This window comes from Dipodomys merriami, unplaced genomic scaffold (assembly GCF_024711535.1).
Source record: "Dipodomys merriami isolate MVZ:Mamm:240054 unplaced genomic scaffold, mDipMer1.0.p SCAF_20, whole genome shotgun sequence".
Classification (NCBI taxonomy): Eukaryota; Metazoa; Chordata; class Mammalia; order Rodentia; family Heteromyidae; genus Dipodomys; species Dipodomys merriami.
Genome location: NW_027203382.1, coordinates 24454248 through 24474523, shown reverse-complemented (window position 1 = coordinate 24474523; position 20276 = coordinate 24454248). Strand labels below are relative to the sequence as shown.

Sequence of the window (20276 nt, the reverse complement as noted above, 5' to 3'; positions counted from 1 at the left end):
GTACTTGCTTAGCATGCATGAAGCCCTGGGTACTACATAAACAGAAAAAGCCACAAGTAACACTGTGGTAGAGTGCTAACCTTGAGCAAAAGAAGCTCAAGGACAGTGCTCAGGCCAAGGATTGGCAAATAAATAAACAAACAAATAAATAAGAACAAAAGCATTTTGCAAAGATGAAAAAAATATATAACCACTTTCATTTCTACTATGTTATTTTAGAAAATACAGACCACCAACAATACCTTCAAATATATTTACTATAAATTAAGGTTTAACAACCATTAAATAATCCTTCCCAAAGGTGAAAACACAAGTTAATAAAACTAATGCTAATTACTCTTGTCACATCAGCCACTTTGATCTTTTTTTTTAAAAAAGCCAAATCATATTATCATTCTTCTTAGGAATCCTTTAGCAACTACCAATTTCCTTAAAAATAAGATGCAAACGCCTCTCCATGATATAAAAAACCCTTAGGAATCAATGTCCTATCCATGCCTCCAATCTCAAACATCCACTGCCTTCCAATCATTCATTCACTACACTTCTCCCACACTAACAAGAGTTGGTTTTCAAACAGTTTGAGCTGTAGGCAGGGCTTATTGGTATAGCACTTGCCTAGCATGCCCCAAGTTCAAATCCCAGTATCACTGAAAAGAAATAAGTGTTCCCTCACAGGCCATAGTCATGCTCTCCAGCAGAACAATGCTATATAAACATTAAAAGACATAAAGTTTGTATTTCGAAGTTTTGTATTTTCTTTATAGTCTTTTCCTCCCCAATCCGGGGGCGTGAACTCAGGGTCTGGGCACTGTCCCCGAGTTTCTTTTGCTGAAATTTAACACTCTACCATTTTGAGCCACAGTTTATGTGCTACTGAGGAACTGAACCCAGGCTTCATGTAAGCTAGGCAAGCACTACCACTAAGGCACATTTCCCCACCACCCTAGACTTCTTTTTTGGTACTGGTCCTAGGACTTGAACTCGGGGCCTTGGTGCTGTCCCTGAGCTTTTGTGCTCAAGTTTAGCACACTATCCTTTTAGCCACAGCTCCATTTTCAACTTTTTGGTGGATAATTGTAGAATAGTCTCACAGACTTTCTTGCCTAGACTGGCTTTTGAATACTATCCTCAGATCTCAGGCTCCTGAGTAGCTAGGACTACAGGTGCAAGCCATAGGCACCTGGCTCTAGACTTGTTTTTCAAGAACATAAGTTTAAAGAACTCTATTTTTTCTCTCCCCCCCCCCCCCCCCGTGGCTTAAACTAGAGCCTGAACTCTGTCTTTAAGCTCCTTTCATTAAAGGCTAGCACTCTACCACTTGAGCCAGGTTCCCACTTCAGCTGTTCTGGGGTAGTTTATTGGTGATAAGAGCCTCATGGACTTTCCTGCCCAGGCTGGCTTCAAACCATGATCCCCAGATCTCAGCTTCCCAAACAACTATGATTACAAGATGTGAGCCACTGGCACCTGACTCTCATTTTCCTTTTAAAGATGAATATGACAAGAAAAACCAAGTGCCCATACTATTATCTGGTTTAACCTTACTTGAAAATCACCAAGGAGGAATCCATTCTGTGATTAATGAAAAATGTTTTTACCATGTTTGTACCTTACATTTTCTCAGCATCAGATAAATGTTTTTCTAAAATACTTTTCACGTTAAGGTTGTGGATCATCATATATTTTTAAGATGGCTTTAGTCTTCATGAACTAAATTTCAATAACTGAGTTTCTAATCAATTATCTACCTTAGTTCTCAAATTTAAATGACTCTTGAATTAATTCCAAAAAACTAGTTCAATTCAGTGATAACATATGGGAAAGATCTAAGTAGTTTTTTGAATCCTCTCCCTTAATAACAACAACAAGAGGCAAGTTTAAACTCCAGTACCACCAAAATATAAAAATAAAACAGGTCCAAAGTAGATAAATTGATTACATAGTTCAACACTGACTTCTTTTTTAGATGGTTTATGATACTTACTGTAGTCAAGGGATTTGGGGTTGGTATGGGAAGCAATCCTGCCCCAGGCATCAGACTTGTCATAGTTGGAGCAGGAGCCAATAAAGACAGGGCTTTGGATTCCTCTGGGATTTTACCTGTAGAGGCAAGTTCCAAACATTATGGAAAGCAGAAACACCACACCAACTTTACACTATGATTTTACAATTACCCTTGCACTTAAAAAAATAATAATAATAAATGAATCTATTAGATCCGTATAAAGAAATAAATAAGAACTTAAGTCTTTCCTTTTATCCTGCTCTACTAGGAAAAATAAAAAGTGAGCAAAACTTCAAATACTAACAATCTCATTAATGGAATATTATTTTAAAAACTGAATAATGTAGACAATTATTTAACACTTTGAGCTATGGGTCACCTGTACTGGAAACTTAATGTTCATGAACCAAACGATATCAAGCATGGACGCTTTCCCAGGACGGTGTTTTCGCGGTGATCGAAAGTTGTGTTACACATGACAACCGTTCGTGTTGGCTGCATCACTAATAGCACACAGAACATCAGATACAGAAAAGAAGAACATTTTTTAAAGTTTAATCCCCAGAAATGGCAAATAACCAAATTAGTCAAAAAAAAAGAAAAAGAAAAAACAAATATGTGCGAATTGAATTTGTTCCTTAATGAGTGCCTCTACCCTGTTACTGAACCTACTTGTGATGCAAATAATTAGGATTACCCTAATTACCAAAAGATTCAATATCAAATTAACAGAAGAAAATAAAAACCTACTTCATGTAATCGGCTTCAATTTAGAAGGAAGTCTACACCCATTCAGTTAATAAGGCCTCTCTCCAAGAATACATATCTGATACTTAAAAAGAATCTAATTCTATAGAACAGGCCTGGGAAATTGTTAAAAAAATTATATGAGAATTAAAAAAAATTCCTTGTCTTTGGAAACTTCTTAAAATATTAACTTTTAGAACCAACTTATGGATACTTATAATTAATAAAATCTTTTATTTAATAACAAGAGTAATACTAATCTTAGAAACTACGGGAAAAAAGTCTACACTCTAAAAATCAAATTTACTCCAAAGTAAATTCATGATTAGCCATATTCAACTGCTCAATTGTAATAAATTAAATCTAGTACTGAAACTTTCACATTCTCCTTATCTTCTTAGCAAAGAAAATATTTTTTAAAAGTTGACTACATGTTGATATGTTTAGAACTACTCATATGTGGCAGTTGGCTATGTATTCCCATTATGAAATCATTAAAAGTATTTTAAAAGTGTACAAAAATTACACTAAGCTGAAATAAATATACGTAATAAATTATCAAAAAGCACCATGCCGGTTTCAGTGGCAAAATCCTGTCTAAAACAACCAGTGGAACAGAAGTAAATATCTAAACAACATTATAGAATTCAAGATGGAATTACAAACTTGCTTTAAGTAATAGTCATCTCATCTAGTGAGCAGAATAAAATTATTTTAGTAGCTTTAGCAATTGCCTATTTTCTAACATTACAGTACTAAGTTTATGTTACTTTAACTTCAAAAGACAGTTACTTCTATATAAATTTTGAATAGACTTAACATGCATAGAAACAAAAAGGCCTTACTGAAGATGTGAAATCCTAACTTATTTTATATGTATTAGTTACTTATATTAACACATGTATCTATGTAACCATATATATTATACTATTTATATTGATATTACATTCATCTTATCTGTTGTAAATAGTTATTTTAAAAATTGTTGTAAAACCTAAGTACCTTTGATAAATCAATTTGTGTCCTGAGGTGCAAACTGTCTTCCGCTATCCTAACTTTTGTACACTAAAAATCCCAAACATTCCAATCTAATAATGTGACAAATTTAAAGCGGCTTGCCAATTAGTATGCCAAACTACATATAAAGAGTGTAAACAAAAAAGGATACTCAACAGGGGCAAAAAGTTGATTATACTATGAAATCTCACTTCTACCTTAAAAACATATCTACAGGTTGTCAGATGCTTATTTCTTTCCATGATAGTAATAACTGATAATTAGGCTGACACCTGTTAGGTTCGACTTTATCTTTCCTAAGTGTTAACATTTATAAAAAGAAATCTGAAATTCACAACAAAAAATACTTAAATCTGTTAAAAGTCAACTGTGAATTTGATAGTTTTCATCTTAAATTTGATTTAAGGTGCTTTAAAAATACCATTCCTTAATTTCCAAAATAAAATTCTTTATAAAATATATCCTCTATACTGTCAGAGTATACAAAATTATAAGACAGTTACTTTTCCCAGATTGTACTCTTCAAAAAAACCAGAGTGGGATAAGGGGACAATTTCTCTTACATTATTAAAATATAAATCCTAGCTGGGTATCAGTGGCTCATGCCTGTAATCCTAGCTACTCAGGAGGCTGAGATTGGAAGATCACAGTTCAAAGCCAGCCCAGGCAGGAAAGTCTGTAAGATTCTTATCTTCAATAGATTACTCAGAAAAAGCTAGAAGTGGCGCTGTGGCTCAAAAGTGGTAGAATGCTAGCCTTGAGCACAGAGAGAGGCTCAGGGACAGTGCCCAGGCCTGAGTTCAAGTATCAGGACCAGCAAAAAATAAAAAATAAGTTAAAAAAATTTTTAACGTACCTATGTGTGTGTAGATTTAAAGGCTAGTAATCGCTAAAGAATTTCAATAAAAAACTCAAGCAAACTGAAAAACACGAATAATCAACATTTTCTCAAATATCCATTCACCACATAGGGTAAGAAAAGGTCTTTATAAAACAAGCTAGGAAAAAAAAAAAAAAACCCTTTCCTCTCCTTTTAGAATGTTATATAAAATTTACTTATTTTAGTTGATGACTTTTTATGCCTGAGTTCTAGGGGAACAAATTGAAAATTAGAAGCTATCAGTTGTTTTTTTTTAAGATGTGTAGACTAGGGGGAAAGAAACTTACAAAACAGTGCACTGAGATGAGAAAGTATTCCTAAGATTCTTAAAGGGTTTTAATGTTTCAAAAACAAAATGTACCTCATCAAACTATAAACACCAAATAGGACTCACACTGAGCTTCACAACACTATAACTTACTGCATGAAAATGTATCTTAAGGCTGGGTTCTGTTAATCATCTCCCCATATAATTTGCAACACATTATGAACTTTTAATGGAATACCATTTACAAAGAACTGGAAAACCAGCTCACAAGTTAAAAGTGAAAGAGATTTAACAAAACAAAAAAAAACAAAAAAACAAAAGAAAAAGGGACAAAATAAAGAAAAAGAAATGAAATTAAAAGTAAAACAATAAAAAACAGAGACAGGGCGTCCATCTTCTGCGGTTCAGACTCCGATCGCATTTCCCCAATGAAGGTTTCACTTGACGGCAGGTTTAGTGGCATGGCAAACAATGCCTAACTCAGGCAAGTGTAACAGGTCTGCCTTGGCCAGTCTAGTCATCTAATAATGCACAAATATCACATAGAGAAAACATACAAAACCAAATTAATAGTCAAAATCCATCTACCAGAAAATGTGGACATAAAGTTATGACTGATGATTAGGCTGACACCTGTTTTGTTTGACTTTATCTTTTCTAAGTGTTAACATTTATAAAAAGAAATCTGAAATGCACGCAACAACAAAAAAGAGGTCATATTTAGACAAGTATAATGAAAGTACATTTTATTTTCAATGGCATGTTTGATCAACAATAGTTATTGCTTAATAGTTGTGAAACTTGTTAACATAATACACCAAACATATTAGCCCCTCTAATCTAAAACCAGCAAATTGAAGAAAACTGAAAAGACTTTTCACAAATATTTTCTCTAGAGTTTTTTTCTCATCTACATCATGCTATTACTTCTATGGTTGGAAGAACAAACACAGTTAGCAGTAAGTGCAGAGGCTGATTTTAGCACTACAGAACATCTCCCTAGAGCTTCCTCACTATCCTTGGTCTATTTCAAGCTGCCTCTGCTACCATGTTTTAGTATAAGAATCCATTATTTCTATGCTGGTAGTGCATAATCAATCACTTTTAATAGCTGTGAAATCTTCAGGTTCCACAGTTCACCCTCATATTTAAATAACTAATGAAAATGTTTATCTGAATGTTCTTAATACCAGTTATTTTACTGGTTTGTGTTCTGACATTTTTACTTACTCAAAGTGCAATAAAAGTATGCTTTAATTTGCAAATCAAAAATTTAGTAAACTGTCTTAAAATAGTAGTATTAAAAATATATTTATTTTGTAACTAAATGCTCATTTATCCCTCTCTATATCAAGTAAAACAGTGAGAGAAACCTCTACAGGCTCTATAGGCCCATAACCTTGACCATTTATAACAAAATAGGGCTTCTTCTCTAATATATGAATGATTCTATGGGAATATCTAGTTCTTCACTCCTTCCAATTTACTAATAATGACCTAACATAATATAGATCCTATGCTACTGGTGGTACAATTTTCTTATATAATATTCCAGTTTTACAAACTGCATTGTGTAATTTCTTTTCTTTTTTTTTTTTTTTTTTTTTGGGGGGGGGGGTCCAGTCGTGGGCCTGAACTCTCTCTGAGCCTGGGCGCTGTCCTTCAGCTCTTCAGCTCAAGGCTAGCACTCTACCACTTGAGCCACAGCGCCACTTCCAGCTTTTTTCTTTTTGCTTATGTGGTGCTGAGGAATCGAACCCAGGGCCTCAAGCATGCAAGGCAAGTACTCTACCACTGAGCCACCTTCCCAGCCCTGTGTAGTTTCTTAGTATGAATTTTAGAACTAAACACTAGCTCCATTCCCATTTCAATTTCCAACTTTGGGCTTTCTATACGTTTACAGAATATCCAATAAGCATATATTAAGCATAAAATTAACTGTAATCCATTTGCACATTCCCTACCTATTCTAACCCCGAATCCAAGATATCTTATTCTGAGACTTCAAAATTACCAGCCTGGTATTCACTGTTTATTTTGACATCCCAGAAGAGACATTCTGAAGCAAGCAGCAAACTACTTCAGATACTCTACAATATTTTAATACGAAGCCCAGAACAAGTTTTTTTAATTACCTATCAAAGTCTATTAAACTGTTTGAGAAACCTTTCTGTTGTAAAAGTTACCATCATCCATCAGAAAATATCTATTTGACAGTACACTTAAATCTATTAATAATTCTAAAGTCTGCATATACATGCCAGTCAGTGCTCTCGCTAATTACAAACCAGAAATGTTAAAATTCAGCAAGTCTATTACATGTGAATGGTTCTGTAAAAAGAATTAGCAACAATTAGATCTTTTTTTTTTTTTTTTGGTGCCAACTCATGGCCTGGGCACTGTCCCTGAGTTTTTTCCCTCAAGGCTAGCATTCTACGACTTGAGCCACAGCTCCACTTTTGGCTTTTTTGGTGGTTAACTGGAGATGGTAGTTTCATGGGCTTTCCTGTCTGGGCTGGCTTCAAACCATGACCTCAGATCTCAGCCTAGCTTGGATTACATGCATAAGTACCCAGGAATAATTAGCTCTTAAAGTAGTTTAAGGCATAAAATTTAACAACTATCTGTAAGACCTCTGACCCTGTACCTATCTTTGATAACTATTTGTTTGATGGAAACTTTGAAGAATGATTTATTTTTTTCAACTTATCTCCCCCAAAAAAGCCAATAAAAGGAAAAAGTTCCAGGTGTATAACAAACAATTACACTGAAAATGAATCGAGTCACAGTAATGATTAAGGTATATTACCTTTAAAGAATATAGAAAAGTATAAATTAGGAATATTTTTCTAATGAATATAAATATCTCTCAGCATCAAGTTGGCAAAATGTGTACACTGTCTTACTTATAATTTTAATACTGAACACAGGGGTAAAGTGAAATATTTTTCCATTTCAAAAACCTTTTCATAATCTGCAAACTGATTATAGAAAGACAAATCAAACTAGAGAAACCAGAGTCTGAGAATATTTCAAATAGTAAGTTGTAAAACCACATATGCAAGTAATAAATTAACTACTTTAATTTTCTATTAAGCAAAAGTTCTTTCCTTCTCCAAATTTCTTTGAGTGTGGATGTGTGTACACAAAAGTGTGAGTGCACCATGTGCATACACATGTGCACACACACATACCCACACACCCCAGAGGATAGTCTACTTTATATGACAATTTCTAGAAGAGCCATAAGGCTGTAGCAACAGATAAGACAGTTTAAACAATAATATAAAAAAAATTCAAGATACCAACCTTCTGCACAAGGAACAACTATCAGAGCTCTGTCAATAAAAACCGTGTTAGTTAGATGCTGGGCCACACCAACACTTGATGGGTCACGAAACTTAATATAACATACTTTGGAGGAAAAAGCAAGAGGTGTGTTGCTGCAAGATAAAAAAAAAAAAGACTAATAAGCATTTGGTCTTGTCAACTTACATTTAAAATTTCTTCCTTACATCTCTACATAATCTTAACTAACCAAAACTTGGGAAATTTTTGTTGCTAGGGATCATTTAGACAGGAAATGGCAAAAACCTAGTTATTTAATGATGATCTGTCTAATGAAAAAGAAAGCAATCTAGGCACTCATACAGTCAGTCTGGGAGGCCTGGTTGAAACACAGTCTCACTGTGTATCCCAGGCTAGCTTCAAATTCACCGAGGCTGGTCTCAAACTCATGATCCTCTCTCAACCTATCTGGGTAAGGTCTATAGGTTTAATACATAAAATTTGAAAATCAATCCTAATTCCAGGTAAAATTCAAAAACAGCTTTATGCAACCCAAGTGTTCAACCAGTGTATCATCATAAATAGGCAAAAATCTCTATAAACTCCAATCTCAAGACTACAAATCTGTAACCATTTCAACCCTTCACTGAAATCACTAAAAATGGATTAAGAGTTGTTCACTGGTAGCATATAAAGTCCTGGATTCATCCAGAGCACTGGTTAAAAAAAATTCATAATTAGAAATTAGAAACAATCAAATAATATGAAATTAAATTAAGGTCCTTCACATATGCCAGATGATTCAGAGTAGATAGTAATGTAATTTTTTTTTTTTTGCCGGGGCGGGGTGGGGAAGGGTGTCGGTGATGGGGCCTGAGCTCTGGGCCTGGGTGCTGTCCCTCAGCACTTCAGCTCAAGGCTAGCACCCTACCACTTGAGCCACAGCACCACTTCCCGCTTTTTCTACTTATGTGGTGCTGAGGAATCAAACCCAAGGCCTCATGCAAGCAAGGCAAGCACTCTACCACTGAGCCACCTTCCCAGTCCCAGTAATGTGATTTTTCTACACAAAAGATTTTTACAAACAAATTTTGCAAGCCAGGCGCCGGTGGCTCATGCCTGTAATCCTAGCTACTCAGGAGGCTGAGATCTGAGGATCACGGTTCAAAGCCAGCCTGGGTAGGAAAGTCTGTGAGACTCTTATCTCCAATAAACCACTAGAAAACCGGAAGTAGCACTGTGGCTCAAGCAGTAGCACTCCCCTTGAGCTGAAGAGCTCTAGCCCAGAGTTCAAGCTCCACAACCGACAAAAAAAAACCAAAAAACAAATTTTGCAAATTTATAGTGTAAAATGGTGGTGTAGAAATGGTGGAGATTCTAATCCATTTTATTCTAGTCATTCTAGCCAGACATAGTAAAAAAGTACCAGACACAAAACAAATGAAGAGCTTTTACATATATCAATATCCTATCTCATAGGCATTTTGTTAATTTATTGATAATTAAATTTTATTGAAGTTTAGAATTATCTTTTAGCAAGAAAAAGAGCTAACCCATACACACACACACACACACACACACACTCTCTCTCTCTCTCTCTCTCTCTCTCTCTCTCTCTCTCTCTCTCCATAACAGAAAGCTACAATCATTGGAAGCATTAAGATTTTTCACACTCAAAAAGATAACACAAAAAAAATCATACATGACTTGCACAGTAGCAGTACTAAATACTCTGGTTACAAAACAGGTCTAGAAAATTATCACAATCTAAGAGCTAATAAATGAAAAAGTTAGTATTTAAAGCCTAATCATCTAATTCTTAATCACTTCAACTAATCAAGATTGGTAAAATCCTTTATTTCATATTATTTGTTTCTAAAAGTACTATGAATTTTTAAATGTTTCCCAAACAAATGTGTCTGTTTCCCAAGTATATAAGCTGCGTTGGATATAGAGCTGACAATGATTTCAATCTTTATTAGTATTCTAAAGTGCTATATTAAAATTTAACTAGATTGTTCAATCAGTTGCTGTTTCAAAATTCTCACCATGATCACTATTAAGTATTGTTATTACAGATCTGATCCTCTGCAGCATTTACAGTCAGACCCAGAGGAATAAATAACTTTCACAAGTATTTATTGGCCAAACTTAACTTATATTCTTAGTAAGTTGCAAGTAAGCCCTGCTTAAAAACTATTTCTATTTCTCTCCTTGTTTCTTTAATTGGAATTAAAAGGGGCTATTGGCAAAAACTCTCATTTAATCTGCCAGTCACTCCTCCTCCAATGGGACTCAAATGCCAACTGGGACATGCCATCCCAGTAATGAGCAAAAACACCAACTAGGCCATCATACCAGCAAGAGGAGACCTCCTACACCCACTGGGACAGAACTACTCCTGATGACAAGGGTCCACCCAGAGACAGTTGAAAAAACTGCACAGACAAGAGGGGGAGATGGTGTCAGATCCTAAATGGAGTCATTTTGTGCTTGCCCTTTCACAATTAACCAGAGCCAGGAGGTCAAAGAAAAACAGTTCATAAGCGTGCCTATCTACTGCCCATACCTGTCTACCTTCTCACTGAGCAGGAATTTATATCTATTTCTTGTTATTTCTATTTATAGTGGATGTCCCATCCAGATTCTATAGCACAGGAAATGATCAAGGCCTCGCACTGGGCTCTGAACAACTCCAATCCAGCCCCAACTTCTGAGTGGTTATTCTTAACCAGTCCACCATACTCTCCCCTACCCAGTTTGCCAGATGTTAATCAGTCAGGAATATACAGGGATATGATCCACCAACTACAGGACCGCCTAAAACCCAGAACTGCCTGGGACCCAGGAGACAAGAACTAGCCAAGTCATCCAATTTTTTCTTTTCTGCCCTAAATGGATTGCTGCCCTTCTTTCTGCTATTTATAGGCCTTCCAATGACTCTTTTCTTATTGTTTGGCCCATCTTGTAAGACTTCTTTCAGATTTCATGCAAAGATGTATACATCATTAAACACCAAGAAACTAACTGTTGCTGCTACCTTCTCCTGAACTAGACAACATTTCTGCCTTTTACCCTTAAAACCCCCGCCACCCCCAACCAGTGGGAAGCAGCTAATTAATCTCGCACACCCTCTGCCTCTTATTTTTTAGATCTATACATAAAAAAGATGGGAATCTAAGGTATTGGAGTCAGCTTGAAAATCCTGCGAAGTCCTTGTCCAGCATCCCTACCAGTTTACAAAAATCTGTTTTTATTTCCCCAATGGTGTACTGTTTTCCCGGTGTGATATACAAATTCCTGCCCCAGTTGAGGCACTCTCGTTACACTCCTTGGAACAAGACTCTCTCCCCCAATTATGGTAGACCACATATCAGCTCCTTCTCCGAACTGACTCTCCCCCAAATGCCCACAGTCCACATTATGTGACCCATGTGACTGACCCCTAATATTCTGTTTAAATTTTACCCACACCTGCTGCCACCTCCATTCCCACTTGGAGCAGCACAGCAGGTCAGTTCCCCAATAAAGCCTTGAACACACAGTGGCTTACCTCATATTTCTTTTTTTTTGGCAGTCATGGGGCCTGAACTCTGGGTCTGGACACTGTCCCTCAGCTCTTCAGCTCAAGGCTAGCGCTCTACCACTGGAGCCACAGCGCCACTTCTGGCTTTTTCTGTTTATGTGGTGCTGAGGAATCGAACCCAGGGCCTTATGCTTGCAAGGCATGCACTCTACTGCTGAGCTACCTTCCCAGCCCCTTACCTCATATTTCTTACAGTTAACACATACGACCAAAATTCATCATCCTCCCTCTTTACTATATGCTTTTGTCATAAACTTCTTATCTTAAAGATACTATCACATTTCTGTAGGTTGAATTATGGGAGTCACTAGTTTAACCGTCATTAGTGATGTTTGCCAACATATTTCCAAATGCCTTTTAAATACTTGGTAAAATTCCATTTTCTATTCCTTGAACTTAAGGTTCAGCCATGTAAATCCCTTTTTTCAATTAAACATGAGCAGAACATGTCTTCTGTAGAAGGTTTAGGAGCCACTGAGCTCCTAAACTAACTTTTGAGCTGCCAAAGCAAGCAGTAATACAAGGCTGATTGATCAGCTTCAGCTCAGAGTGCCCCAATGAGTCTATATTATTCCCAACTCTGTCAGTTTAGTTTAAGAAACAATCTATTTTGTCCAACAGGTCTTGGTTGTTTTAAAACCTGCCAATCTAAACCAACCTTGAGCTCCATCTTCCTCACCCAATTGCTCAATAAGTCCTACTGGAGACTATCTTCCCAAAACCTGTTAACATTATTTGTATCATCATTCTTATTATCAATGCCTTAGAGTTCAGGACTGAAGCATTTTTTACCTAGATTACAATTGCTTTTAATATATCACCCTTATTAGTTCAACTTCAAGTGCTCATTAATAAGTCTTCCTCAAAAGCTGCCAGTGACCTTTAACTGCTAAATTGCATCCACAATTAAATTTCCTCAAAGGTACCCTCTGTTCTTGTTTCATCTAACTACACTCAAAACTCCAGATATAAACATATTAGTTGTAGTTCAGAAAGCCAGTCCTCAAGAACTCAAACCAATAATCGGGGTCTTTGCATCTGCTATTCCATCTAGAGAATTAGAGGTCCTCCCTAACTCCTTTTTGTATGGAAATTCCATATTTCTTCAAAGCTCGAGTTTCAATCCTTTGGGCATGGGGGGGGGGGGGATTGAGATAGGGTAGGAGGATCAGAGATGTTTTCCTCTATTTTCCATAAAATGACTCCTAAGATTTGCATATGAAGTGCCAAAAAGTTGGCTCTCAGTTGGTGGCATGATGCAAAAACTTCAGTTGAGAAGTATGGATCATGAGGGTTATAACTTTAGAAAGTCTTAATCCATTCATGAGTTCCTACTGAGAAGGTAGAGGCAGCTAATGAAGTAAGTCACTAATGGTTATCTTTCCAAAGAACAGGACACTTTCTCCAGTCTCATTGCTTCCTGGATGCCTCAAGTTAATCAGCTTTCCTCCAATAATGATCTTCCAACAGGATGTTTCTGCCTTGACACAGGCCTAAAAGCAATGGAGCCAGCAGATATGAAGTGAAACCTCTAAACTAAGCCAAAATAAATCCTTTCTCCCTTAAGCTGTTTCTGTCAGGTACTTAGCCACAGCAACAAAAAGTCACCAACACAGTAATATTAATTATATTTTTAAGTAAATAAATGTAAATAGTTGGTAGATTTCTGCATTTTCTTTTTAGTACTTTGAAGAGGGGGGCTAGAGGTATGCTCAAGTGTAGAACACTCACCTAGGAAGTAAAAGATACTGAGTTCAAACACCAGTACACCAAAAAAACAAAAAATAAAAAGGCAAATTTTTCTGGGCATGATGGTAAATGCTGCAATCCCAAAACTACTGAAGAGGCAAAGATTGTAAAGTCCTCAGCTAAAGACCAGCCTGATCAAAAGGTTACCAAAACTCATGCCTGTTATCCCAGCTACTCAGAAGTGTAAATAGGAAGATGCAGGCAAGCCCAGCATAAATGTGAGGCTCTAGTGGAAATAAAACAAAAACAAGAAGCATTAAGGGTACAGCTCAGGTTGTAGTGACTAGAAAGCATGAGACCCTGAGTTTAGACCCCAGTCCCTAAACATAGTCAAAATAGAATTACCCGTAGGGGTTAGTCACTTGGAGGTCACAGAAGAACCTGTAAGGTACTAATACTCCTGATCTGTGTGCTCTATGCTTACTTACAGTGTCCTGTATGCTTACTTTGTAAAAACCTCAGAGCTATAAACCGATTATACTTCAATGAAATGTTTACTGAAAAGGGTTTTAAGCCGGGCAAGAATTTCAAGCTGGCACTGGTTCACGCCTGTAATACTAGCTACTCAAGAGGCTGAGATCTGAGGGTCAAGGTTCAAACCCAGCCAGGGCAGGAACATCTGTGAGACTCTTATCTCCAACCACCAGAAAACCAGAAGAGATGCTGTGGCTCAAGTGGTAGAGCATTTGTCTTGAGCTGAAGAGCTCAGGGACAGTGCCCAGGTCCAGAATTCAAGACCCACTACTGACCTCCTCCCCCCCCCCCAAAAAAATTCTAGATAATTAATCATATGACAGCACAAAAAGAAGTGACAAAGAAGAAGCAGGAATTAGTGTTTACATTGTAAAGCCCCAAAAGTAAAATGAAACTGAATTCCTACTCTATTCTAAACGAGTTAAATTTTTTTATCAGTTTTATACAGCAACCAAAATCTTAACTTTCAATTATAAGGAATGAACCCAGGGCCTCCTTCAAATGCTTCACAAATTACCTTCTTCTAATCTGTAGTCCCATAAAATTTTAGTATCATTTGACTAAAGAAATGTATTTCCAACTTTAACACAAATTAATTTTTCCCCAGTTTCTAAAGATTAATCATAAAATACTGTCTATATGGCACTGCAAAAAAACAAAACAAAAAACTACACCTTCAATACAAACACTGCTACTGCATTTTTATCTACTTCAGCCCAAGAGTGCTAATTCTTCTTTAATGTAACAACCAGGTAGTGGCAACCTAATAGAAGAGAAAACCTGTTAATAAGGCAGGTCAATACCACTGAACAAGGATATAGCACTGCACTTATGGAAAAGCAAGTTAAGGATTTTAACTGGCTTATGTGTGTTATATTTATGCTACAGTTTTGCTATGGAGGTCCATAGTTACATTTTAATGAACCAGATATTTAAGCAAAGAACTTTTTATCCTCTTTGACTTTTAAGTAGTAACAATTTGTTTTTTAGTAAGAGACAATAAATTTTATTCAAAGCTAGTTCTGAAGATAAGAGCAGATAACTCCAAGCTCTTATCTTCCAAGTGGTAACATTTAATTATGAACACTCAGACCCAGATTTTAGTCACACAATTCAACCACACAATGGTATTTTGTTTGGTAAGGAAGAATATGTGGGGCTAGGCATAACATCAGCTGTAACACTAATAACTCTAGAGGATGAAGCAATAGGATCCTGAGTTGGAGGCCAGACTGCTCTACATAGTGAGACCTTGTCAAAAAAAAAAAAAGAATATCCTGTGATAGATTTCTTCTAACACCCTTTATTCCAACATTAATATTCAGTACAGAATATTTTACTGGCTGAGCACACCTTCAAAAGTTAAATTAAGATAAACTGTAATACTGTAGCTCTAACCAAAATGTACACACACACATTTATGCAGGATTTTGTCAAAAGATATTACTTAAATCTTATGAAGAAACAATCTATAAACTCAGATTTGAGTCATATAAGACAAAATAAACTAGAAAACAAAATGTCAATACTGTGACAGATCCAAAAGGTGAGGGTGAAAGGGAGACATCTGTTGTAGACTAAAGGAATTAAATGTCATGAGTAGTCTTTGATGATACACTAGAATAAAAGAAAAAAAATGGGGAATTTTAATAGGCAACTGTGGCAAAAAGAATTAATGAATGCATGTGAAGACAACACTGATGAACAGTCAATGAACTATTTCAACCTTTCTGTAGGCATTCAATACTGAAAAACAAAAATGGGAAAAAAACTTTTAAGTAAATTTGAATATTCAAGTGAATCTTCTTAACCTGCATAACTACTGCATGTTGGAAATAAATGAAGAATAGGTCTTCATGCATCCCTACAAGCCAAATAAATCAAATGCAATTTTTTCCAAAACGATTAAATGTTACTACTTTCCCTTCCTTTCAAAGGATTTTGACATAATAAAATGTGGTATACCTTAGTATTCTAAGAAGCTTTCTGTGTCGGTCGTGAGGCTTGAACTCTGGGTCTAGGCGCTGTCCCTCAGCTCTTCAGCTTAAGGCAAGCACTCTACCACTTGAGCCACAGCGCCACTTCCAGTTTCCTGGTAGTTAATTGCAGGTAAGAGTGTCAAGGACTTTCCTGCCCAGGCCGGCTTTGAACTTCGGTCACAACTCAGATTCCTGAGTAGCTAGGATTACAGGCGGGAGCCACCGGCGCCCGGCTTCTAAGAGGCTTTTTTAAAAAAAAAAAATGTGTTTGCAGAAATCTTTAGGACTTGTTTTCTCATTAGAATATAATGTGCTTGGAAATTTAGCGCTTCAACAAAGTGTCTACAACCTGTAAGTAATCGTTACGATCTGGATTTAAAAGTATACAATTAGTATACAAGTGGGGCTCCAATGATTCATGCCTGTAACCCTCACTACTCAGGGGGGTTGAGACCAGGAGGACTGGGGATCGAAGCCAGTCTGGTCCGCAAAGTTTCGGGATGTAGGTATGCTCAAGTGGCAGAGTGCCATACATGAGCAAAAAAAAAGGTAGAACGAACAGCATGAAACCCTGGGTTCAAGCCTCCGAACCAGGGATTCCCCCCCCAAAAAAATACAAGTACTGAGCAGGGACAACCTTGTACACATATATTTACGTAATTTATTGTTTGCGGTTGCTTATGGGTACCACATATGATCATATGTAACATGTGTTACAGACACGAAGGTTTGGGTCTGTATGTCCTCCTTGGAGGAAGACGTCCAGTGCGGCTGCCGCAAGGACGCACTGACGCGGTCGGATGCACTCAAGACGAGGCTCAATCTCCAGCACACACGGGAGAACAAAAACCAGCCCGATCCCGCCGGGCGCTGGCCGCGGGGTTTCCCGCTGGGGGCCTGGGCCGTGGCTCCGCGCGTCCTCGGCGATTCGTTCTCGGCCAGGCGCTGGCCGGGAGGGCTACTCCGGCCCACCTGCGGCCATCTTAAATGGGGGGGGGGGGAGGGAACAGGGACACCGGCGCAAACGCCAGGCCGCGAGCGCAGGCCTCAGAGGCTCGGAAAGGGAAGCCACTCGAAGTCCGGCCTAAGCGTTCGGTGCCGAGGTCAACCCCACAACCAGAACTCGGGGAGCCAGGTCCGAGGGCCCGGTGCCCTCATCAAAGATGGGCTCCGCGGCGCGCCCGACCGTCACGTGACCGGCGCGCCCGCGCCTTCCCCCCCCACCTCCCCGGGTCTCTATGGCGCCGCGCCCCTCCCCCAGCCGAGCCCCGGCACTCACTCTGGGGGGTAGAGCCGCAGCTCCTCGATTTCTCCTAGGAAAGAAAAGAGCGTCCGCATCTGCTCGCTGGTCACCGCCGACGACAGATTTGTCACCTGTATAACCGCCGTGGGGATAAGGCCGAAGCCTAAGCCCAAGCCGAAGCCTCCGCCGCTGTTCATCCCGAGCCCGCGGCCGCCGGCCTTCCCGCTCCCCAACGTCTACGACGCGTCAGCGACCGAGCCGCGAAAGCAAACTACGCGCGGCCGCGAGCGCGCTCCCGCGGGCGAATTCTCGGCGCCGGGCAGGTCTAGCCAAACATTTCACCACTCGTCTGCTCTCAAGGCGGCGCGCCCGCGCGCCAGCCGGAAGCGTCGCCCCGGCAACCGAGAGTCTCGCGATGCTGCGGCCTACGTTCCCCCAAGCCTGCCGGGCTTCGGGTGCCGCTGGGGACTGGGGCTCCTGCTCCTCTCCGCGAGGGTGTCACGCGTGTCTAGCGGGACGTGCCCTCCCGACTGCGTCCTGTTCGTGGGTTCCTCCCCACCTTGGAAACCCAGCTCTTTCCGCTCTCGACGCCTGACTCGCGGTGCGGCACGGTGAAGGCGAGGGACGACGCCCGGCCCCCGCAGACAGATCCTTGACCCAGCTCTGGCGCCGCCCTTCCCGCCCGCGTGTCGCACGGGCCGGCGTAGCACGGGCCGGCGTAGGTCGGGCCGGTGCCCCCGCGGGGAAGCACCTCGCGGATCGTCGGTGACCTGCTCAGCTCTGCCCCCAGCTCCACCCACACCTGGGCCCCCTCCCACCCCGGAGTTCCCGCCACACCGCTGGCCCCTCCCTCTCTCCGCCCCGTCCCACCTGAACTCCCATCTACCTCACTTCCTACCCCCCCAGACCCTCCTCGATGGGGACCGAGGCCTTGGGCTCCCTCTTGGGGGAACCTATGGCCCCGCTAATAAACCTGATAATAATCTTCCTCCTGTGCCTGCCTGCCTCTGCGTGGTCCCCCGGGATGGATGCGTGGGACCCTTTATTGGATCCTTCATGCATATTTTATTCAACAGCGAGGTTCCGATCGAGTTTCTAGGAGGAGGCTTGGCTCTGCAGTTCTTCATTCATTACGTAGGTATTAATACTGACACGGTTAGGCGAGGTCACATGAAGAACGAACAGGCCATCTAGAATTTGCAACTTAATCAATAAGCGACCCCCAATGCCCCATAATGCTTGGACAGAACCCCGAAGGTCACGAAGCCCCTTCAGTACGTTTGCAAGATCAGGAAGGCCTTCGTGAGAATCCAAAGATTGTTGACCTTTTCCACCTCGTTGACATTTGCACCCATAGTCTAAAATCAATAGATAAAACAGCTGATAACTTCACAGGAACCCAAAGCGTCCTAGTGGTCCACTCACACCACACTACATTCAGATTTACTTGTTGGTCAACGTAAAGATTCCTTACAGAAGAGCCTGTTGCAGGTGGCTCACTCGTGTAATTGCTAGCTCTCCAGGAGCCAGAGATCTGAGGATCATGGTTTGAGTGAAGCCATGAAAGTCCGTGAGATTTATCCCTTAAGTAACTGCCAAAAAACTTGAAGCAGTGCTGTGTGGCTCAAGAAGTAGAGCACCAGCCTTGAGGGGAAAAGCCCCACTATTGGCACAAGAAGAAGAAAATTCTCAAAGAACATCCCTGACCAAGAAATAAAATGATAGTTTGATCAAATCTGTACCTTAGCATATATATCTTTTAAGTGGTAATTGCAGCAAGTATTTTTGTTCCCAGTAGGATAGTTGTCTCCAGGTAAAGCATTTGTGTGGTGCTTTTCACATACATCCACACACAAAATGAGTCTTGTTAAACTTGTACCTGCCACCTTGAGCTTAACTTGTTCCTTTGTCAGTACTTAAAAACTGGCAGACATCACCAGTGATATTAACAAATGTATTTCTGGAATATAGATGAAATAACATTTGGACTATCTCTGCAACTCAGCAATTATTTGGGGTAATATTAACCAAAATAAAAAATGATTCTTGAATATGAAAGAAAAGACATGGATTTCAACATAGTAGAACGTAAAAACTTTTTGGTATGGTCTAAGTAAGACTCAGTCCACATTGCAACTACACACTTAAACACCACATGTCAAGTTTGGTGTAGAATTGTTACTAGAGCCAGCAGCCAATAAAGCCTAGTTCTGGGTCCAGATGGTTGCCTACATTAAGAAAAAACAACTTCATGTACATAAAAGTGAAAAAAAAAGAATTTGTGGACAGTTTTGGCCACAAGTGGAAAAAGAAATTCTCAGTCTGTCTCCATCTTTCCCATAGCAGTATTAACTTACAGAAAAAAAAAAAAAATGAAACCAAAAGTCAGGCATTAGCTCTCAGTCCCAGCATGGTATTTTCTGCAGAGATCCTAATTCCTAGCCTCCTGAGACCTTTACACCATCAAAGAAGAGTGTCTAGAATTATCTGAAAAGGCTAATAGCATGCTTTTCCTCTTTTTAGCTCCTTATCTGTGTGAGATAAGATTCTTCTCACATTTTTCTACTAAAACATACTGTAACAGATTAAACACACAGATAAGAGAATCTTGCAGTTTCAGAGAGGTTTGAAAAAGAAAACAATGCCACTATTTTTTTTTATTTGTGAACATACTGTACAGAGGGGTTACAATTACATGGGCAGGATAATGCATACATTTCTTACCAAGCATTGCAGCCTCCTCCTTTGTTTACCCTTCACATCCCTTCCCAGCCTCCCCCCTCTGCCCCCCCACCCAATCCTTCCCCCCCTACAGACGTTGTAAAGCTCGTTTTTGACATGACAACTTGTACTTCTCATTGTTGCAACAGGTCCACCTGAATCCTTAAACGACTTATGCCACTATTATAAACATTAAATTTCTATTCCATTAAGTCGGATTATGAATACAATGTATCTTGATCAATGTCATCTTGATCATGCCTTTCTCCCCTAATTCCCTATTTTTATCCTCAAGTTAGTTTAATTTTTACATAGT

General features: G+C 39.3%; 1 protein-coding gene across 2 annotated transcripts in view; it reads right to left on the bottom strand.

Annotated features, from left to right (window-relative positions):
• Srek1 (splicing regulatory glutamic acid and lysine rich protein 1) overlaps positions 1 to 17531 on the bottom strand; it is a 39253-nt gene extending 21722 nt beyond the window's left edge. The window contains exons 1-3 of one of the 2 annotated variants that reach the window (XM_070031262.1): positions 17276 to 17531; positions 8230 to 8363; positions 1988 to 2103 (exon numbers count right to left, since the gene is read on the bottom strand). In XM_070031262.1, the coding sequence (XP_069887363.1) occupies positions 1988 to 2103; positions 8230 to 8363; positions 17276 to 17436 (411 nt within the window). In that variant the 5' untranslated portion in view covers positions 17437 to 17531. Of the gene's footprint in view, positions 1 to 1987; positions 2104 to 2387; positions 2512 to 8229; positions 8364 to 17275 lie in introns of those variants that run through there. The other variant, XM_070031263.1, reaches the window with a different exon arrangement.
• Between the last annotated feature and the right edge of the window lie 2745 nt (positions 17532 to 20276).